At 34.0% G+C, this 10,567-nt stretch overlaps 1 protein-coding gene across 2 annotated transcripts in view; it reads left to right on the top strand.

Moving 5' to 3' along the window:
• Nucleotides 1-1,712: 1,712 nt before the first annotated feature.
• The window catches only part of LOC123563690 (decapping and exoribonuclease protein-like), a 32,985-nt gene continuing 24,130 nt past the window's right edge, over nt 1,713-10,567 (top strand). Inside the window, exons 1-2 of one of the 2 annotated variants that reach the window (XM_053534825.1) lie at nt 1,713-1,762; nt 4,839-5,229. In XM_053534825.1, coding sequence (XP_053390800.1) covers nt 4,874-5,229 — 356 coding nt within the window. In that variant the 5' untranslated portion in view covers nt 1,713-1,762; nt 4,839-4,873. Of the gene's footprint in view, nt 1,763-4,422; nt 4,566-4,838; nt 5,230-10,567 lie in introns of those variants that run through there. The other variant, XM_045356642.2, reaches the window with a different exon arrangement.

The raw sequence follows: 10,567 nt of genomic DNA, 5'->3' as shown, positions 1-10,567 counted from the left end.
ATTTAGTTCTGACATTAACAAATAACTGACATTCCATAACGTAATGATATTCGTCACCGAGACAGTTATTCGAACAAATGTTCTCTTCCAATACCTAAGAACCTGCCTTTTTCAATAGGTAATCTATGATTTGTAGTACGAAACTTACAAAGTGATAAGGCTAAATTTGTAGGAAATATATCAAGATATTCTTCAAAGCAATGTTTCTGCTTAAAAATACGGTACACCAAGCATTTTGAAGAGTCATTAACAGTGCCATTCCAGGACTGCAAGAACTGATCATATAACCTTAGGCTTGTTTTTACTAGAGCCTTGAAATGAAATACATTGTCAACTTTTTGATTTATGAAATATTCAGACAATCCTAGTTCGTTCAAACAATTTCTAACATATACATTTGATAAATAATTTTAGAAGTCAAATCATTTATGTCAAACGATTTAATCTTTTCCGATTAGAATTTCTTGTTTTATGTCTTTTAGGGTTTATTTTGTCAGAATTTACAATCTAGATAAAAGATGTTTTAAGTAGCTATCATTTTCAATACAGGCAGCCATTTCACAATACGTTTAAGTTAGATAATACATAAAAGTGTGTTACCGGCTGGTATCATCATGCGTGGGGGAATCTCAGGGAACGTAATTTGGATAGCAAACGAGCCTCGTAGAGGCGAGTTTGCTATCAAATTACGTTCCCTGAGAATCACCCAAGCATGATGATACTCGCCGGTAACACACGCGTATCTATTGATTAACTGATTTATTGCATGACTGAAAACAGTAAACTGAACACATTTTTTTAAATATTTTAATTTAAGATATTTAAAAGTATTTCCTCTCTTGAGCCTCCCTTAGAAACATTTCAATGACATGATAAACCCCCAACTGCCATATAAAAGCAAGAAGGTGGCGACGGGCAGGTTTTTATATAAATTATGCATTCTTCACATCAGAGATCCCTTTTTCAAAATTTTAAATAAACTACTGAAAAAAAAATGTTATAAAAGGTGCATAAATACACATAGAAACATTCCTTATTAATCAGTGTAATTATTTTTAAAACAAAAAGTTGGGAAATAGAGTTTCAAAAATAATCTAAACTAAGTGCTAAAATTTTGAATTTGCCGGGAGGCCCTAATGAGGTCATGAACCCTGGAGAAATAGAGAAGGTAAACACTTGCCATGTGGCTAATTTTATCAACAAAGGTTATGTATCAATGGAATTAACACCTAGAGCATATTGTAAACCTTTGCCAGAAACAAAATTTGAATTTTTAAACAGAATAGAATATCATAATCATTTTTGCCGTTATATTTTTATATTACTTAAAAAATCAAGTTTTAAATCAAGATGCAGAGAACTTAACTACAGAAATACAGTAATAAATTATTTCAAATAGCTTATCATTTTCAGTAACTTATCACAGCAACACTTGCTACATTTTGTAATTTGTGTGTATTGCTCTACATCCCAGAAAGAGAAAACTGTGAGCGACCGTGGCGATACCAGAATTTAGAAAACACAAAACTTCAAAGGAAAATGCCGCAGTCTGTCACTGAGTCATGCAATAAGTTAAAGGTGTGTGCATTAACTAGCAGTAGAAGTCGACTATTCAATTTTCGGAAAATAATGAAACATCAATTTTCCGAAAACGTGTATTCTCAATATTTCGGGTTAGGTCATCTGTGCCGTATCATATTGATTTGAGGGAAGCAAAACAACTACAGTATCATTTGATTTCCTTTCCTTTGGTAGTGGTTTGGTAAGTTTAAGTTTATATACACGTTATACTTGAATTTCACCATCTTATTTTAACTAAATCATATTTTAAACCATTTGGATAGATTCGTTTAAAGAAAAGAGTGTTCGTTAATATATTTATCTTATTACCGTAGAGATTACATGATACATATGGAAGTAGTTTCACAATACGCTTTAATAAAAGTTTCATAATACGTTTTTCTCACCGGGGAATGATTTAATTTGCATTGTGTTGTCTAACTTATTGAAAATAGGGTAAGTGCGAGGTTGGCATGCCTTAAACGCGTTTAGACCCCTCCCCTCAAAGTTCGCTTTATATAGATAACTGACCGTTCAAAGGCGGTGCCCCTATTTCAATTTGTTTTCTGTTTGTCTTGTACTTTGTGTTGCATTTGTTATCATTTTTGTTGTTAGCGTTCCTTACTACCCCTATCGTCGCCCTAACCCATCCTTTTGCATTTGCGCTCCCTTGCTTTGGCATCCCCTTCACTTTTACTATGAGTAAGTTATTATCGTATTCACCTTAATTTTGGCTGGCGGAATACTAAGGCGGTGCTCGATCGTGTCCCTCCTGCTTATGTGTGTGCGTTTGTGTGCTTGTTCGTCTGTGTGTCTTGGACGGTGCCCTACAATGCTGTTATATCTTAATTGTCTGTTTATCTGTGTAAGCTAGTTATGTGTGTGTGTGGTTGTGTGTGTGCGTGTGTGTGTGCGTGTGTGTGTGTGTGTGTGTTTGTGTGTTTGTGTCTTTTGTACATTAGTGTCTGCATTGTTGTGGTTTACGCTGTAGGGTTACTGTGCTTCAGGAACGTAGCATTCCTTTTTGAATATTCATCCTTGTTTCATATTTCCTTTGACCCCACCCCCTTTTCTACACTCTTCCCCTCCTACCCTTTCCTCACCTTTTTCTATGTTTTGCATAAAATTGATATGTACTTGTTGGATGTTTGAAGCAACCCGTCTATAATGTTTTTTCCGTTACAGATTCTTTTTGTTGTGGGCCTACTTTGCAAATGCGTGGCTCTGGTGCTGTGTTTGTGGTGCTGTGCTTCCGAGACATCTACCCTTACCTATTATCTTTTTTTTATATTTCTGACATAATGTATAGCATTACCATTTTAATAATCCTCTAAATCATTTAGAAAGAACTTAATTTTAAATCTTCTTGAAGATGTTTGGCTTTATACTATCAATGACTCTTTTAAAGGTAAAACATATCAATGGTTGGATTGCATTTTCATCTCCTGCTTTTTATTGATTTAATAAGACCTTTCATAAGAATTAGGTCTTTTATTTAAAATACAAGCAAACAATTTTCCAAGGCTTCTCAATAAGGACATGTTTCCACTTTCTGACAACGTGCCTTCATTTAAAATGTTGTTAAACAACTTAATATAAATTGTTAACATAGAATTTATTGATATGTATTATCAAACTTACTTAGCTGTAAAGTAATGATTGGTAAATGTATTCCAGTATTTTATCACGCGCACACTGCTTTGTGTTTGAATGAAACTATATTGCCTAAAGAAATTCTTAACGTATCTTTGTTCTTCTTGCTTACTTACTTGTTTCAAAATTGTTTTGTAAAAATATAATTTGTTATATATCTATCGTGTACTCTTCTTGTTTTGATTTATAATATTTAGTAATTTAATACAAACTAAGAAAGAATATAGTAGAACAAGAAAAAGAGATCGTAAAATTGATTTAAGTGCGTTTGCACATCCATTACACCCCCCCCCCCCCCCAAGCCCGCCCGCTTAGCTCAGTAGGTAAGAGCGTTGGTCTACGGATCGCGGGGTCGCGAGTTCGATCCTCGGGCGGGGCGTATGTTCTCCGTGACTATTTGATAAACGACATTGTGTCTGAAATCATTAGTCCTCCACCTCTGATAATTCATGTGGGGAAGTTGGCAGTTACTTGCGGAGAACAGGTTTGTACTGGTACAGAATCCAGGAACACTGGTTAGGTTAACTGCCCGCCGTTACATGACTGAAATACTGTTGAAAAACGGCGTTAAAACCAAAACGAAACGAAACCATTACACTCCCCAGCCCACACACACACAAACACCCTCCCGGGTGACCCCCATCGACTTTATCATATGTGCTTTGTTGGGGATATTTGTTTTTGTTTACCATACCCGAAGTCCCATACTTCAATAACAGCTTAACTACACATTTTTATCCAAGCCTCAACAACCGTTACTTTTGCAGAAATTTTATTATGCTGCTGGCCTTTATGCGTTAGTCTGACGTGATCTGATTTTACACACACTATTAACATTGATAACCTAATATATATATGTTGTTAAACTATAGGACGTGCACATGCACATGGAATGACTATATAAAATAAGATAATCAAAATTACTGCTTTAACCAACTTTTTACATTTAGAATGTTAAATTTAATCTATAGAACAATCGACTGGCACTTATTTTGCTTGGTTATTATAAATGACTTCCCATGGCTCTTAATCATAAATCTAATTTCTAAGCTTTTTAAACACAGAGTTACAGTATAAAAAAAGAAATTCATTGTTCAGGTTTAAAACGAAACAATAACTAGTTTTAAAATTCCCGTCTCTATTTCATGTTGACGAGACCATTCATTATTTCAAAATCAATACAACAGCGAGATCAAATATCTTTGAAATAATAACTCGCGCATGGATGCAAAGATTGTCGTACACACAGGCATTTCCTATTTTCGATTTTATTTTTGAAAAATACTTCCTGAGTCACTCAACAGTTGAGTCAACACGCGTTTCACAACAGTTTCTTTTGTAATTCCGCTTCAGTATGTATGATTTGATTATTTAATGGTGTATTTCTTTTATAGACTTTTAGTTATTCAATACACAGGTAACAGACCTAAAAAAAACACCATCCAACACCATCTAAAAAAAAAATTCTATAATTTACTATTTATTTATAGAGGAAATAGTAAATTATAGAAAACATTTTTAGATGGTGTTGGATGGTGTGTTTTTTTAGGTCTACGATACTGCTACCTGTGGTTCAATATACTATCACAACTCCCTAAGCCGCCATTTTGTCTATTATTTTGCAGATTGTATATGAAAACCAAGTCGTAGACTCTTCAAAATGTGTGCGGCAAGTTACAGAGACGATCACAGAGGTGTCAAAGAAGCTGTAATTGGAACAAAAATTGCTTCTTTTGAAACAAGAAATCGTAGGGCGTTTGATATGGAACATCCTTCATTCAAACCGGAGGAAACTGGGTCATTTTCACTGGATATTGACAGGAAGTACGAAAATACAACAAAGCAGCTGAAATACTACGTAAAACCTCCAGAGAACAGTGTGCATTTTGACTTACGCAAAGGATATAGCACGATGATCAGAAAAGATGAATCCACACCAAACTATATCACCGACATTTTAGGATGGATCACAGACAATAAGGAGAAGTTGGTCGAAGAAGACATGAAAACAACGAGGTATGCTTTTTTTCAAAATATCAACACGGAAAAGATATGTTTTTGTTTAACGCTACTTTGCAAACTCCAAGTGAGAAATGATAGAAAGTATGCCATAAGCCTAATTACTAAATATAGTAGTAAATATATAATTTCCCGGTATATACTTCTGCAAATACTTTTTGAATATTTGAAATATCAACCTGTAAGTCTGGAAATCTATTGTGAGACCTAGTACCGAACACTATAAAATGGTAATTAGAGACTTTAGCCAGTTCCTCGTGTCCTAACGTAACCTCAGCACTTTTAGGCAGCAGTCGGAGAGACGTGACAGATGCACATTGTAGGCAAATATCCTTTTACAGAAAAGTGATTAATTATCGGTGTGTGTGTGTGTGTGTGTGCGTGCGTGCGTGCATGCGTGTTTATCCACTCGTAGCTTCTTAATTACATGTGGAAATCAGCTTATCAAAACAACTGTTAATGCATATCTTTCACATTTATTTGTCTTTTTTCTTTTTGAATTTGTGTTCTATCTCCAAAGTCAAAACAAATCTTACACAGTCAAAATCTACAAGTTATCAATAGTGGGTGCACAATGTAATTCATTTAGGAGCAATTGTCTTTGTGGTATATAAATCGGGCATGATAAAAGGTAGTGATTTGTTGTTTCTGGTTCACCGCATATACAATTATAGGACTATTTGAAATTGATTTACGAAAAAGGTCATAATTTAGCGAATTGCAGTCTAGACGGAGACGAGTATGCAGTACTTGACCAATCCTACTTCCCGAAAGGTAATGCGGCGGGGTTTGGTTACGTTGCTGTTAAGCGTCTCTTAAATATTTCTAACGAAGGACTTGCTTTGATTTCTTCGGACAACACGTTCCATTCACGAATCACGGATGGAATGAAAGAATCTTTGTATAATTGTGTACGACAATTTAATAAGGGAATATTCGTGTTATTTCTTAATTGATATCTATTCTGTGTAGAAGGAGGGATAAGGTCAGTAGCTTGGGGAAATGTCATTTTTCATTTTGTAGAATTGTATAAGTTCATGTTTCTTTCTTCTGTTAGATAGTGTTTCCCACTTTAAGTCGGTATACAGGTTGTTAATACTGCAGAGCTTCGTCGCGCCGGTAATAATTCTCGCTGCTTCAGTTTGTATCGCTTCTAGTTCGCGTTTAAGTTCTTCAGTACAGTTGTCCCAAAGGACATCACTGTACTCGAGAAGTGGTCTTATAAAAGATAAATAAAGGCGTTCGAGCGATTGTCTGTTGATAATAAATTTCATCGACCTTAGTAATCCTATTCTCTGCCATGCACGATAAATAACGGATGAAATGTGAGGGCGCCATTTACCATCACTCGAAAATATGACTCCTAAGTGTTTATGTTCTTCTACTGTTTTTATAAGAATATTGTTCACGAATAAGCTCGGATGGTGAGGTTTGTTATACTTTCTAGAAATGAGAAGAGTTTCCGTTTTATTAGGCTTAAAATCAACTAGCCAAGTTTTTGCCCAATGATGTATTTTGCCGAGGTCAGAGTTGAGTTGAGATGCGGCGTCTTTTGGATCGACAGCTACTAGATATAAGCTTGTGTCATCGGCGAATGTTTGATTTAATATATTTCACAATGTCGTTTATATAAATGAGAAGAAGAAGAGGCCTGATCGAGCCCTGTGGCACCCCGGCCATTACGTTCCTCCATTTTGAATTTGAGTTTTTTAAGACTACGCGTTGTTTTCTGTTTTCTAAATATGATGTAAACCACTGTAAAAGGGAATCCCTTATTCCAAAAGACGATAATTTATGTATTAATCCACGGTGCCAAACACGGTCAAACGCTTTTGAAATATCGCAGAAAACTACTCGTATCTCCTTGCCATCATCAAATATGAGAAAGAAGCTATTCATAGGTATGAAAAAGACAACAAAGTCAAAGTTCATTCGTGCGGAATATTTGTGTCATCGTTGAAGTTAAATGCCCATTTACTGCAAAAAACAAAGACATTAACACAATATCTGTTCCATACCTTACTCTGACTGATGGAAAAAGACTGACATTGAAAAGAACACATCCATATTATTACCAGATTCAGGGACAATTGTTCTGTAGTGAAAGACAGTGCTGTGACTTTATTGTTTACACTATTACTGACATTAAGTATATGAGAATTCAAAGAGACAATTCTTTCATATCGCAAATGGCTGAGAGGCTATCATCGTTTTATCAAAAACATTTTAAGTCTGCACTCTTGTCTAGATACTTATACAGAGATCAAATTTAATCTTTTGCATGAAAACATTTGAGGGCAAATCCAGCACTGAGACTTTACTGATATTCTATGCTTTGAAAAATATGAGACTAGCTGTAAGGACTATTTATGTGCATTTTTTTTTTTGTATCAGTATATTTTATGGACTGTATGATTGTTATAATTGTTAATTGTTACAATAAATGATTTTATTTAGCTTTTAAGTATTTTTTCAATATAAAAAATGCCTTCCTTGGAAAATCCTTTTAACATTGTGCAAGTATTCAGACTATATTCTTAAAATAATGATCAGTTTAGACAGTACACATTCCAACTTAGTTGGAAAGATCTTCATAAACAGCTTAATGCAATAAGGTCTCTAATAATACAGAAATTATAACACATATTTATTGCAAAATGTAAGGATATATGCCCTTGTGATAAGATGTCCCTTCAATTTTCCATTAGCCCAGTTCATTATAATTACAGCTATTTTCTCATATATTTCATGAAAATATCATCCCATCCATGAGGCATAAATGATCTCTATTGACAAGTTGAAATACCACTTGTTAATTTTAATTTTATGGTGCTGCCTCTTTAATATTCAGTCAATTCAAATTCACAGCAACTTGCCCATATAAAGTGAAATACAAACTTCCAGTAAGATGGTCATTGATTCAGTCTCTTAAATTGTTCACTCTGGGTTTGACACAGTACTTATGGGAAAGTTGTCACTCACATATTTTGTCGGGTCTGAAGTATCGCTTCTTGAGTTAACACCATAACAATTACTTGAAATACTGTTAATCAACAAAAACACTGACAATTAGTACAAGTTTATTTTTAACTGTAGAAACAAAGTAGAAACATAACAAGAATTTCAAAATATCAATCTTGACATTTAATAAAAACATCCGAAGGACTTTTAATACACAAATTTGCCAAAAAAACAACAACAAAAAAACACACACACACATGTGAGACCTATTAGACATTATTTCACATTGTTAAAAGTATTAAGGAAACATATTATACACATTACTTTACATCAGACTGTCCAAATTACTGCAAAAAGATACCAAAATGCTACATGCTGATTTAAAAACCTTATGCCTTCTTGTTTGTTTTGTCATTCATTATTTAATTACAGGAGCAAGTGTGAAGTCAATTATGAATTAACACCAAAGTGGGAGCAGGAAGTGAAAAGTCTGCTTCAATGACATAGCTCTTGAACCCCCTAGAGTGAACAGGACACATGGCATGCACACTTTTTATGATAACAATCAATATGAAGCCAGTGGGGAGGAAATTTTATGCAAATTTAATATATCTAGAGTAATCATTGTCTATTTGAAACAAAGCATCCATACAGCAGTAAAATTTAGCAGTATTTTCAACTAGCTGAATTAGCTAGCCCCACTTTGCTCATAAATGAATGGAAATGTGAGTTACTAGAAATAAGTGCTGCAACAATATTTCAGTTATATATTACTGGCCGGCATTTTGAAATGACAAAAATTCCAAAAGGCTTTATCTAACCCTGCTAAATTTCTATAATGAATTTGTCCATCTTTCAATTTGGACAGTACCATTAAATGTTAAAAGGGGTGCTTAACAAAAAGATACTGACTGAATATTGAACAGTGCAGATCTTGATAAGACTGCACGGATGTGCAGGCTGATCATGATCTACACTGGTCACAAAGACAGAATTAATCGTGACCTGCATGATAAGGGTTAAAGCCACTGGCTTCCAGATCGTTCCACAACAAAATAAATACTTTAATTAGATATCTTTAAATAAATGCTATATTTCTGAAGAAAGTTTTAATCCTTAATTACTGAAAAACTTAATGTGACCGAAACACATGAGAAATCGATGTTTTTACAACTTTTTACTTTTTCGAAGTCTTAAATTCTCTACTTCATCTGTAGCTCTATTGGTTACGACATCCGGAAAATGTTTTTATTGCTGAGTCGTGGGGAGGGGTTGATTCCCTAGGCGGCCATCTTTGTTTTTGATTTGGAATTTTTAAAATATTCTAGAAACAGAAATTCATATTCTAATGTTCATAATTAATATGACCAAACTTCCATGATTTCAAAGAAAGATTTTTGTAGCTAAATCTGTAGGCCAGTGCCTTTAATTCTTATGTTAAAAACAGAAGAAACAGCTATCCAAATAGATGACATTGATAAAGTACATACATTTACAATTATATCTTTTCAAAATGCGCATGAACTATTATAGTGATTACAATAAAGGGAGGTAATCAGAAACAATAGATTCAATAAAACCTTCTGCTATGTTAGGCAATATTCAAACCTTTGACCAAATTATTATATGTTGGGTGTATTTCTTTAAATATCTATGAGAGTTGTTGAACAAAACAGAATAACAAACATGATAAATAATCTTACTTTTTTACTTGTTGAACAGACTTTTTTTTACTTTTTTAGAAGACATAAATTCTGCTTGGTACAGTACTGATTAACTAAAATTACTAATATCAAGTATCTTCAAAGACCGCTAGCTTTTCCTAAGATGCAAGCAGCAACTACATGCAGCGACAGTAGCGTTAAATAAATAGCTTGTATGCTTCACTAAAATTGAACCTTTACCTAAATAAAAAAAAATACATATGAAAGAACAGTTTTAGAACTCATCACTTATTTTTCTGTTGTATCTTATTATTCAGTAAAATGCTATGGTTGCTAAGCTACTATTTGTACAACAACGATAGTTCAAGCTGTGGTCAGGACTTTACCTATGGACATTAAAAATGCACAAACTGAAAACAACCTGTTGCATCAATAATAAAAAATGGTTCTAAGCATATTTTGAAACAATTCCTGTCCTAAAATTGCATAGCATGAAACAGCTAAATATAATTTCTGATGATAGCTTAATTTCAGTTGCAGTCAATGGCTCAGCAAGAATTTTGTATGTCTTTGCGAGACCTATTACCCGTTCAATATGCACACGCTTACTAGATATTTTACTGTCCCTAATAACAGACTCTCCCGACATTCTGTTTTTCTTTTTAAAGAAAGTTGGTATGTTTATATGGACATCTTTTGGTGCAAAAATA

The sequence above is a fragment of the Mercenaria mercenaria genome, chromosome 2 (assembly GCF_021730395.1).
Source record: "Mercenaria mercenaria strain notata chromosome 2, MADL_Memer_1, whole genome shotgun sequence".
NCBI classification, from domain to species: Eukaryota; Metazoa; Mollusca; class Bivalvia; order Venerida; family Veneridae; genus Mercenaria; species Mercenaria mercenaria.
This window is presented reverse-complemented; position numbering and strand designations above follow the sequence as displayed.